Source organism: Papio anubis, chromosome 2, assembly GCF_008728515.1.
Source record: "Papio anubis isolate 15944 chromosome 2, Panubis1.0, whole genome shotgun sequence".
Taxonomy (NCBI): Eukaryota; Metazoa; Chordata; class Mammalia; order Primates; family Cercopithecidae; genus Papio; species Papio anubis.
Genome location: NC_044977.1, coordinates 78,526,513 through 78,539,433, shown reverse-complemented (window position 1 = coordinate 78,539,433; position 12,921 = coordinate 78,526,513). Strand labels below are relative to the sequence as shown.

The following is a 12,921-nucleotide window of genomic DNA, read 5'->3' as shown; positions in this document are numbered from 1 at the left end:
ACTGGAAGCTCCTAGAGGGCAGGAACGGTGTAGAGTATACACTGTTGAATGCCGTGGCAGCATCCTGTCATGAAAACTTGCCTAAATCTTACCAAACTCCCTAGAAATTATCTTTTTGATAAGAAGGAGTTAGGAGCTACTTAAGCAGATGGTGAGTGCTGGAGGTGGAGTAGATAATTTGCTGACCAGAAGCATGAAGCTCGGGGAATAGACGACGATGGGCTATTGAGTGGCTGACCAGCCAGTGTTCAAGTGGTTTCTTCAACCTAGCTCTGGAAGTCGGAGATCTTTGGGTTTACTCGGGGGAAAGTTTTGGAATCAGGTCTACCCCTTTCATGATACGATGTTTTAAGCAAAGGAGTGTCAAATTGTTCGAGTGTCCCCTGTATTTGATCCCCAGACGCAGGCCCTAAGGCTTGTGCGTTCAGGGTGTTTGTTACCATCTACCAGGTTTGGGGATATCTTGGTGGATATTTTTGTTATTGTGAAGCTTACTCATTTCCAAGTTCTGGATTTATTAATCACCTGCTTGCTGCTGGCACATTTTGCTAGAGGTGGTGGATATGCTGAGGTGTTAAAATGGGTACCCAACCACATTTAAATAGGGCTTTTGTCCATTTTTATTAAAAAAAAAAACTCATTTCGACGTTTCACATGGAATATGTATGTAAAAATGACTCAACTGTATAAAAGGCCTATGTTATAAAGCTTATTTTTCATGGATGAAAATGTGTTAGGCAGTCACAATTACACATTTTAAACGAAAGATAACATGAATCAAGATAATTTATTAATCAACATGTCACTTTCTTATTTGCTTCCTTAACTCAAGTTGTAACTTAATGCATGCTTCTTCATTTTTATTTTATTTTTGAGACAAGGGTCTGTGGCCCAGGCTAGAGTGCAGTGGTGCTATCACGGCTCATGGCAACCTCAGACTCCTGGGCACAAGTGATCCTCCCGCCTCAGCCTCCTGAATAGCTGGAACCACCTTGCCTGGCTAATTTTTATTTTTAGTTTTGTAGAGATGGGGTCTTGCTTTTTTTTTTTGTAGCGATGGGGTCTTGCTTTGTTGCCTAGACTGGTCACAAACTCCTGGGATCAAGCTATCCTCCCTGCTTGGCCTTCCCAAGTAATGGGACTTGGCCTGTTTTAAAAAAAAGGTTTTTTTTTTTTTGTTTTTTTAAGGCTAGTCAAGTGAAGCAGTGGGAGTGGAGAAAGAACAAAGAAATCTGTTACTGGTTGTGATCAATTTGATACATATTTCTGGTTGGCTTGGAAGTGACTTTCTTATTTATAGACAATAACCAAAGTTTGTGTAGTTGTAATTGGAAGTTAGAAAAATCACACTATATTTTACTGTTAATAATATTGGGAACATGATTTTATCTTAGACAATTGCCAATAGTGGTGGAAAGACTAACCTAGACAACTACTTTCTTTTGGAATTGTTACATTTTTAGTTTTATGAGGCTCATGTAGAAATTTTTCACTTGTGATGTTTATTTACCTTTGAGCAAGTGGAGTAGCTATTCATATTAACTCACAGATATTTTTATGATGCCTAAAATTCAATTTTGTGAAGAACAGTTGTAGTATAGTGTCAGTTATAGAGGATTGAGAGTAATACTGGTTCAGACCTATGTGTTCTTGTGTAAGTAACATCCCTTTTCTGAATAATTGTATCTAAGCTACAGGACTATTGGGAGAATTACATGAGCTTGTGTATTGATGGTAATTTTAATGATGCCTTCCTCATAGGCAATAATTGACTTGACTTAGTAAATAACTTATTGGGCCAGGCCATGGGTGCAAACTCAGATGGCCCTAGGGACTCTTTAAGAAATAGAAATGAACAAGTGGAACTGGGTGGAGAAGGCAGCTAGCTGGATATTCATGACTCTTCTCTAAAGAGCTACTTGCTATTCACATAGCATATTGTTGCCATTTGGGAACATGACCCAACTCTCCCATTAAAAAAAAAATGAAAATACAGATACTGGTGTTCTCTCCTGGAGTTTTCCCTACTGGCAACTAATGAAATACACGTACACCCATGCATACATGTACAGTGGGTGAAACAAAAGTTCAGATGGGTGGCCGCATTCAGCATGGTGGCCACCAGCGTGCTCTCTCTCTGCTGTTTGCCATTTCTGTTGGCCATTAAAGATTTAAAGAGATGCCCCAACCGTAAAATGGAAAGTACAGGTTTGTGGCATTTGATATTACCCCAACACTGTCCGTCACTAATCTTCATTATCCTGATAATACTATAGAATCAGGAGACTTGATTCCTTCAGAATCAAACAGTAGTAAAATGATCTAAAAGAATGGTCTTTTTATTTCTGTCTGATATTTGATGCTATGAGCCCAATTTTTTTTAGGAAGGTGCCTCCGAGAAAGAGTGAACCGTGGTATTTTTCCAATTTTCATCACAAATGTATAATGAGTTCCATTATAAATCAGTTTTATAAGTGTATCTTTTCTGAGATCTGTTGGAAGATGTGTATTTTTTAATTTCTGAAGTTTTAAAACTGTGACAGAGTTAATGGCAGAGGAATGACTCCAGTGTTTTCTCCCTTTTAGCCCTTATTTATTTATTTTTAAAATAGATTCTGCCTTTTGTAACTGGCATTATTTAAGAGTAAAATAACAGAGGACTTCAGTATTTTGCTCTCTGCCTGGCTTAGCTCATTTTTACAATGCTGTTTTCTGTTTCTTTTTCCCTCTAGGATAGAGCATTGCTGTGTGATTCCTCTTTCCCTTGAATTGCCTCTGAGTTTTAGTAATTTATTTTACTTAAAAAACATCATGGCTCTATATTAGTTCTTTTTATTCCTGTAAGATGATGGAAAAAACTTTTTGTAGTTGAAACAGTAAGTATATTTGAATATGATAAAATAGGTAATCTACTGTAATATAACCTATTGTATTTGAGGTTAGCTCAGTATCACAAACAACTAGAAGGACCATTTGTAATGCAGTACTTACAAAGGAACATACTTTTTGATTCTACTTTTTGGGACACTCACTGAGCACATTTTACTACAACTGATTGAAATACAGGCACAAAGGAAATGAGAGACTGATCAGAATATTTAATTACTTTTAACTATAATTTGATACTTTTGCCCATTGTAGGTACAAAAAAGATAAAGATTTATTCATTTTAGGCTATTGTGTGGGATTTAATGTTCTTAAATGCTCTTTAGAATTTAGAGAAAATTGCACTCGATGGAGATTTCACCATCCTTGAGGGATCTTTAATTTGTTTGTTGTATGTGCCATTAAAATAGATATAAAGAGCCTGCTTAACTACTTATCTGCCATTTTGGATATCTTCTTTCTAGATTGGAAAATGTGAGTACCTGTTGCTTATTTTTTGTGGGCTTATTTTTTGACAGTATCTCTGGGAGAAGAACTAGGACTCCGCATATGAGAGCGATCCACCCATCACCCTGAGTAGTTTTCATTTTGGCGCTGGAGAACCAGAATTTCTTTGTTCTGATGTTTCCAATTTTAGATGGAAGCTGACCTATTCTCCCAGACTTCTAAGTCCTTTGGAATGACCTAGAATTGGACATACAGTTAAGGAGAAATACCCTTATGTGTTACTACACTGTTTTGCTTTGATTACAGGATGTGCAGCCGTATTGCAGATGGAACTTGGGGATGTTCTCATCACAGACTCACTCTGCTTTCACCTTTGTGTAACCTTTGTCATATAATCACTTTTCCCTGTAGGAGATAATGACATAGCAGAAGTCAAGTGGACATGGCTGGTTCAATACAGTAAGGTGAACCAGTGTTGTGGACGAATGCCGGGGTTATTTTGGAATCCTTTGTGGCCACATATCTTCCTTTCTTGGTGGACACCTCAGACTTTCATTCACATTCATATATACAAATGCATATGTAAATGGTCCACCTTTGTCAAAAACAGACATTCGTTGTACTCTAATTTCAATCATGCATTTGCAATCTTGCAGGAAAAATATTCTCTATGGATATATTATGTAACAACATTTATTCATAGTCAGTATAGACTCAGTGACCCTTTCATCTCTCTGAGAGTAAAACTTAAGAAAAAAACATCTATGTTAAGAATGCTGTTTCATGTGGTATTCAGAGGAGCCGGGCTGTTTGTATGAAAAATGTTGAGCCTGCAAATTAACACAGAAGAGTTAACACAGCTTGCAAGTCTTTTTTTCCCCGCAAGTCAATATTTCTGTGAAACACTGAGAGTAAGGATTACACAGAATCCTCCTGAAGACACAGTTAAGGCAGATGGGATACACATCTGCTTTTTTATTCTAGAATAAAAACATTTATTCTTATAAACTATGTCCGGTGGCTCTGGGAAATTAAAGAAGGCACATAGGAAACAGTTGCGTTGATATCTTCAGTAGTAGGCGACTCTTAGGATATTTTTATAGGAAGAAATTGGGCCTTTGGGTCTGGAAAAATTTTTATCTTTTTTTGCTTCGGGCTGGAAATGAAGTAGGCTCAGCAGAAGTTCTGAGAAGAGATAGAGTTTATGGAAACTCCCTGATGAAAATACCTGTCACTCATTTAGCTCTCTGCCTAGCAACCAACTTGACTTAAGATTCCTCCTGCTGAGTGAGACATAAGCATCATTGGCTAGTTAATACTATTGGTTTTGAAATCTCCACTTTTATCTTGTCAAAATTGAGAGACTTAAGTTTTCCTGTGTGATGGGAGTCACTGTATTCTTCCTTTCTAAACCCATTTCATTATTACACTATTCAGACTACTTAGATTTGATATTCCTGATGCCCAGGTCTGTCAGCCCATGGGGGGGGTCTGTGTGTGTGTATGTGTGTGTGTGTGTGTGTGTGTGTGTGTGTTGGTTAAAATGTCACTAGAGATGACCTCTTTTGAGGAGGAGAATGCAGCAATATACAGCATATACTGTTGGGCTTCCCTGTGTCTTACATAACTAATATTCCAATTTTTTGCTGTGCTGTAACATGACTAAAAGTCCTCCTAGGCTTTTCACTGAAAAATGACTTCCCCTCCATAAACCATAGTGGGCTTGGTGCTGTAGCACTTGGTAGAATATATGTTTGCATAACACCATGTCCTCCCTCTTGTTATTCACATGATAACCATAGGCAGATTTACACTTATTGTCTAATCTGAAGAGTGAAACTACGTATTTTCATAAGCATGCTCCATTTTTAATTGTGTAATTAAGTTGCTGACATAAGCAAGTATGCAATTTCACATTAAGGTGAGGATCTGTAAAGGCATTCATTTGCATAATTTAATTTTCTGCACAGAAGATACTGAAAATCAATAGCATGATTCATAGGCATACCATATCATTGCCACGCCGCCTTTGGTTGTCTGTTTGAGCTTAGAAGAGTACAAAGAGTATTAAAATTGATTAAATTTTGGTGTGCTGACTCTGTGTCTTTACTTGGGAACCACAGACTGTTTCTATTTGCAAATCACTGCTCCTTGCCAATAAAATATTAAGTTGTTTAATATACTCTATATATACTTTTTGACTGCTGTTCAAATAATAGTTTTAAAACTTGGTTTTTAAAAAAGATCACCTCATCATCGATTAAAATACATTTGAGGAGAGGACTTAAAATGTTGTCTTAGTTTAAATTATGTGAGTGCCAGTAAGAATGATAATTAGTCCTCAGACATTTTTGTTGTGTGAACATCATAGAGTGTACTTAACAAACCTAGATGGAATAGCCAGCCCACTACACACCTAGACCATATGGTATAGCCTAATGCTGCTAGGTTACAAACCTGTACAACATGTTACTGTCCTGGATACTGTAGGTAATTGTAGCACATTGGTAAGTATCTGTGTATGTAAACAAACATACCGGAACACATAAAAGGTACCGTAGACCAGGCGTGGTGGGTCATGCCTGTAATCCCAGCACTTTGTGAGGCCGAGGAGGGCGGATCACAAGGTCAGGAGTTCAAGATCAGCCTGGCCAATATAGTGAAACCCTGTCTCTACTAAAAATAAAAAAAATTAGCTGGGCATGGTGGTACGCAGCTGTGATCCCAGCTACTCGGGAGGCTGAGGCAGGAGAATTCTCTGGCTTGAACCTGGGAGGCAGAGGTTGTGGTGAGCTGAGATCCTGCTACTGCATTCCAGCCTGGATGACAAAGTAAGACTCCGTCTGGAAAAAAAAAAAAAAAAAAGTACAGTAGAAAATACCTTTATAGTCTTATGGGACCAGCATCATATATGTAGTTTTTCATTGACTGAAATTTTATCACGTGGCACATGACTTTACTTGATTATGCTCTTACAGATAGGGGAGGGGGAGAGGTCACACATTATTGACATAGATGGAATAAAAAGGAAAAAATATATAGTCACCTTTAGTGAGCAGTTAAAAAATAAAATACGGTATGAGGGTTAAAAGTCCTGCCCTGTTCATTTCTGAACAATTGCCTCCCTAAAGAATTGCTTATTTGTCACTCAGGGCCATCTCCTTTTTGCTTCATGTATTAAGTGCTGTTTCTGATAGGTGGTCAGTGGCTAGAGAGAGTCAGTGAGGTTCTGGGTGGTGGTTTTGCCTGTGGCTTATGTAAACACACACACAACATGCATAGATAACACATTTTCTTACCATCACTACCCTCTAGAACACAGAAACCATCAGCTTTTTTATCTTTTATGTATTCATTCAATCCCTCACTTTTTTTTTTTTTTTTTTTTTTTTGGAGATGGAGTCTTGCTCTGTCGCCAGGCTTGAGTGCAGTGGCACAATCTCGGCTCACTGCAACCTCCACCTCCCGGGTTCAAGCGATTGTCCTGCCTCAGCCTCCCGAGTAGCTGGGACTACAGGCGCGTCACCATGTCCAGCTAATTTTTGTATTTTTAGTAGAGACGGATGGTCTCGATCTGTTGACCTCGTGATCCGCCCACCTCGGCCTCCCAAAGTGCTGGGATTACAGGCATGAGCCTCGCACCTGGCTGCCATTCCCTCGCTGTTGATGAACACATACCATGCGCTGAGTTCCATTGTGAGTAGTAGGTTGACAGTAATAGTTCAGGAATATGCCTGTGCCCTATTTCCAGGGAGCTTAGAGCCCTTCATACACCATGCAGCATGCCCTTGAGAAGCCAGTTTTCCTGCCCATTCTGACCTCGCTGTGGAAAACCCACATTGTACCTCAGTACTTTGGGTAGTGTGAGGAAGACAATATTAACTTACCTTCCTTGGGATGGCTCTGTCCCTTCTGTTACCTCTTGTCGTATGTAGCAGAACCGTACCTTTTACTTCTGTCTTAAGTGAATTACCTTTAGACAGGCAGTCCTGCTGCTCAAGTCCAATTCCTTATACCACAGTGTGATGTATATGTGTGTCTGGGGTGAAGTCCAAAGCATAGGGTTGGTTGGTTTGTTTTAAAGTAGCCCAGGGTTAAGAGTCAGAGCTCTAGTACAACAATGGCCTTTTATGGGTAGAGAAATTGACCAGGAGTTCAAGTGATGGTTTAAAGCACACCATTGGTGGCCGGGCGCGGTGGCTCAAGCCTGTAATCCCAGCACTTTGGGAGGCCGAGACGGGCGGATCACGAGGTCGGGAGATCGAGACCATCCTGGCTAACACGGTGAAACCCCGTCTCTACTAAAAAAATACAAAAAACTAGCCGGGCGAGGTGGCGGGCGCCTGTAGTCCCAGCTACTCGGGAGGCTGAGGCAGGAGAATGGCGTGAACCCGGGAGGCGGAGCTTGCAGTGAGCTGAGATCCGGCCACTGCACTCCAGCCTGGGCGACAGAGCGAGACTCCGTCTCAAAAAAAAAAAAAAAAAAAAAAAAAAATCACACCATTGGTGTCATTTGAGGATCTTTTTTTGGTACAAAAGACAGAAAAATGTGCTTTAGCGGGTAAATCTGGTCCCTGTAACTATAGACCCGAAGAGAGGGCTAGCTTCAAATCATCTTTGTCTAGCGTTTAAATATTTTATTTTAGTTATTTTATTTAACTTTTTTTTGTTTTGTTTTGTTTTTGAGATAGGGTCTCACTCTGTTGCCCAGGCTGGAGTGGAGTGGCACAGTCACGGCTCACTTGAGCCTCCCTGGTTCATGCTGTTGTCCTACCTTAACCAGCCAAGTAGCTGGAACTACAGACGTGTGCCACCACACATACTAATTTTTTTATTTTTTGTAGTGACAGGGTTTAAATTTTGTCAACAGAATTGATTTTTTGGTCGTCCTGGCTTGGTTCTATTTTTAAGGTCCTCTGTTAATCCCTGACTTGGTCGTTAGCCACCCCCGCTGAGGCTTGCACCTTGTCTGATACCTTCAGGAAGAAAGAAGAATCTCTGTCATTGGCCAGTGTGCCCATACCTGAATGCATCACTGGGGCCACAAGAATGGTTGAAAGTGACTGACTGGCTTAAAGTGAACAAGGCTCACTCCTAGAGCTAACATTGGTGGTGACAGGGATTAGCTGTCCAACGTGTGACACACAGATAGCTAGAGTGGGGATATGATTACTACAAAACAGATCATCTACAGCAAATTTCCACTATGTTGTCAGGCACTAAAAAGCACTAGGGCTTCGTGCAGCGGCTCATGCCTGCCATTCCAGCACTTTGGGAGGACCAGGTGAGAAGATTGCATGAGCCCGGGAGTTTGAGATCAGCCTGGGCAACACAGGGAGACCCTGTCTCTACAAAACTAAAAAACCAGCTGAGCATGGTGGCGTGTGCCTATGGTCCCAGCTAGTCAAGAGGCTACATTGGGAGGATTGCTTAAGCCCGGGGGTTAAGGCTGCAGTCAACCATGATCTTGCTGCTGCACTCCAGCCTGTTTGACAGAGCAAGACCCTGTTTCAAAAAACAAAAACAAAAACAAAAGCAGTATATGTCCAATGCTGAGTTAGGTGCTCTGCTCACCATAGCTTGTGTTATCTTTATAACAGTCTTAGAAGGCTGGTATTTTTAGGTTCATTTTACAGTCAAGGAAATTGAGGCTCAACCACTTACCCTAATGGAAGCCACATTTATTACTAACATAGTCAAGACATGTTTTACTTACGGTTTTGATGGACAGAGGAAGGATTAATGGGGAATAATTATTTGTAGAATGGTTTGGATGGAAGGCATCTAAACCTTCCTTGGACTTGAAAAATGAGTGGAAGCTTAGAATTTGACACGAATTCTTTGAGGAGCAATGAGCAGACATAAACGACATCAGGTTTACTTTTTAGGTGTGTATTGAGAATTTGTAGGATTCTTACTTCCCTCTAAAGGGCTCATCTCTGTGGAATACCTTTGTTCAAGCATTACATCTTTTAATGCTAGTCTTTTTAATTGAAGTATAAGCATAAAGTACTTTACAGGTTTCTTAATTTTTCTTCATGACTTTCACATTGTCAGAAAGGCTAATGCTGTCATAGCGATGATATTCCATTGGCTAATTTGGAATACAGAATGTGTTGTATTTTCCTGGTCCCATCATTGTCTTCAATTGAATATACAGCTTCCCAAAACTTTCTTAAACATTTTTTTTTTTTGTCTTTGAAAGCACGCTTGCTTTTGTTTAGGTGCATTTAAATGTTATCATAGTCAGCTGGGGTATATTGTTTGCATATAATTCCATTTCATTTTGGATTTTGGGTACCTGTGATATTTGTCTTCTTACCCATCAGTGTTTTCAGGTGTGGGCTCACAACACAAGAAACCCGCATCCATGTGGTAGCTGGGAAGAGAGGGCTTGACGACTATAGCAGGCAGATGGAAGCTCTCCTGTGAGAGGAGTAGTTTTGCTGTTGCTTGGTGGATTGAACTGATGTTGAGATTTCAAATATACATTACTAATCACTGTTTCTTTTCTGGGCATTGTGGGCCTTGGAGGCTTTCTTGTTTCGTATCTTCTGGCACCACAGGTGACTGTTAGTGGCCGGAAGGATGTGGAAGACTGGTACTAATCACAAGGAGTCACCTAGGTTTCAGATTGTGCTGTGTTTGGGTGGCAGAAGCCCTGGCTTTGATGCAGGGATGCTTGAGTCTGGTTTTCTCATCTACTGCATACCTACTGTGTGACCTGGGGCCACTTCCTTCGTGCCTCTGCTCCTTAGTTTCTCCATCTGTAAAAGAGGCAGAATGACCCCGGCTCTGTAAAGTTCAAATGGGGCCCGAGGGTCTTTACACACGGGTTATAAACTTATACATGCAGTTGGAACCGAAGTCTACCGTTAGTTGTATGTGTGACCTTGGTCAAGTTCAAGTTCTTTCCGTTGTTGAAGCTTCAGTTTGCTTATCCATAAAAGGGCCCCATTATTGGGACCACTGTTTGTACTGCTTCGTGGTGTTTTGCAGATCAAAGAAGATAACGTATATAAAGTGCTTAGTGTACTGCACTTCTTGGCACAAAGTAAAGGTTCCTCGTCAACGATTCCTAATATGTATAATAATAGTTTGTCTGGATTTTCCTATAGTTTTGTTTTTTTGTAAAATAAGTTGGTTCTAGTCAGTCATCCTAAGGACTATGATTCTACTCAGTCACCCAATGGTGTTCATTTGACCCCCTTCCTGTGTCCAGTGGGGTGCTGCCTTTGTCTCATTGCGGGTCTCCCTCTCTTCCAGCGTTGACAGAAGGCTACGTTGGGGCCCTGCACGAGAATAGACACGGCAGCGCGGTGCAGATCCGCAGACGCAAGGCTTCAGGCGACCCGTACTGGGCCTACTCTGGTAAGTCCAGTTGTTCTGATGGAGGTCACACAGGCCAGTTAACATCCCATGCAACTCACTTGAAAGCACACTTTGAATCACTTTTACGCCTGAGTTCTGTTTGCTCAAATCTTTCGTAGTTCACTAGAAGTTGAAATATTCGGTTCTGTTTGCTCAAATCTTTCGTAGTTCACTAGAAGTTGAAATATTCGAGCCTGTTTTCCCTCAAGGTTATAAGTACCTTAATTTAGCTCTGCCACCTGTTTCCTCAACCTGTTTTCCCCTCAATTTGCATTTATTTCTGAACTTTACTGTTAATGAGTTATTGTACCAAACTTATAATTTTCTAAAAGATGTAGTCTTGTCTTTTCTGTTTTTTCAGGGGCTGTGATTTCAGAGAGCAGAAAATATATGGCTAGTCTTGAGCTGCTAAATGTCTGCTAAACATTACAAACATCAGATATCAGAATGCTCTATTAGGCTCTAAGCCAAGAAATGCAACTTTATTTTTAAATCACATCTTGTTCTTTGAATACATTTTAGCTGTCTACTCGATGGTAATCTGCAGTCCTTTTCATTTTTATTTTTACTTTTACCCTTTGAGCCAGTGAAGGGAAAGAGCATTGTTCTAACTATGTTGAATGTTACATTGGAAATAATTTTCTTACATTTTAAGGGAACAAAGATGAAGACCTAAAACTAGGTACAGACTTTTCTGGATTAGGCTTCCCACAACTCCCAAAATATGAGAGGTGGATTGTTACTTCTAGAAGAGATTTTTGATGCTCAAAAATGTATGGAAAATGTATTACAGCTAATTAAGGAGGAATGCTTGAGTAAGATAGACCACTTTGGAAATTACTTTGGCACTGAATAATTCAAACTCCTTGTGTGAAAGAGCTTGGAGGCATGGAGTATTAGTCTTAATAATAAATCTATGTATTATGCAATGTTGTTGCATATAGAACTGAAAGTATTCTTTTCATAATGATGCTCGGGTTTAAATCCTCAATTTCTCCCAGCAAATCCTGTTAAATTTATGTCAGTGTAAAATTTATAGGTCTGATCTTTAATTACACCTTATCTATTGGCTTTTTGCATCGTTTTGTCTATTGATAAATCTCCTGCCCCTGCAGGGAGAATAGCCTATCTGTTTTGTTTTGCAGTGAACAGATAGTGATTCTGAAGTCTTCCATCACACACAGTACCTTGTGATTAGAATTATCTAATTAGAGGCTTTTTGTCACCATTTCTGATAAATGAAGGAAATTGGGAGATGAAAGCCAGAATTACATATATATAGCATCTTGCCAAGAAACCCAAAGAAAATTTATCATTTTGTACTCTGTGACTCTGACATCAGTCAGGAGGAGGCACAAAGTGGCCTGCTATTTACAGTTCATCAATTTAGAATAATAATGCTGTTAGTCAGGAAATTGGAAGTTATATCCCATTAGCATGTCCAATTGCAAATGGCAGTGAAGAGATGAAAGCCCTTAAACTTTTCCCATTATGTAGTTAAGAATGACCATAAGTGGTGCCGTCTTTGTGATGGAGTGATTGTTGATGTCTTTAACTTTGGTAGACTTCAGAAGTCTCCATTTTGTATTTCTGGAATGCATTGTGTCTGAATTTGGGTATTGCCTCCAGAAGTAGGAAGGGCTTATTAGTTCAATTTCAAGAGTTGGCACGCTTTTTCTGAAAAGAGCCAGGTAATAAACACCAAAAGCCTTATCGTCTTTGTTGCAACTACCCAACTCTGCCATTGTAGTTTAAAAGTACCCACTGACAATTCTGGACAGACTGGCTGTGCTCTGATAAAAATTTACTTATGAATACGGGAATTTGAATTTTATAATTTTCATGTGTCCAGAAATATTCTTCTTTTGATTTTTTTTCATTCATTAAAAAATATACAAACCATTCTTGCTTTGCAGACTGTGCAAAAAAGGGTGGCTGGTTGGATAGGGTCCACAGGTTATAGTTTGTGAACCCTTGTTCTAGTTGATTTTTTTCCTAGAAATTAGATTAGGAGAGTCATTTGAGGAATCGCTTGGAAGGATGTGGACTGGTTTGGAAGAATGAATGAAGTCATTTGTTAGGCGTAAAGGACAAAATAAGAGTAAAAGAAGAATAGAATGGGACGGATATCAACTGATGGTATACAGTTCTTATGCTTGCAATAGTTCTTCCTGACAAATCGACAGTATCTATGGTTGGCTCATGCTGACGTGGTGC

The 12,921-nt window shown here is 39.8% G+C and overlaps 1 protein-coding gene across 1 annotated transcript in view; it reads left to right on the top strand.

The window, feature by feature from the left end:
• The window catches only part of PTPRG (protein tyrosine phosphatase receptor type G), a 729,284-nt gene that overhangs the window by 178,803 nt on the left and 537,560 nt on the right, over positions 1-12,921 (top strand). The window contains exon 2 of the mRNA XM_031662790.1: positions 10,600-10,704. Coding sequence (XP_031518650.1) covers positions 10,600-10,704 — 105 coding nt within the window. The remainder of the gene's footprint in view (positions 1-10,599; positions 10,705-12,921) is intronic.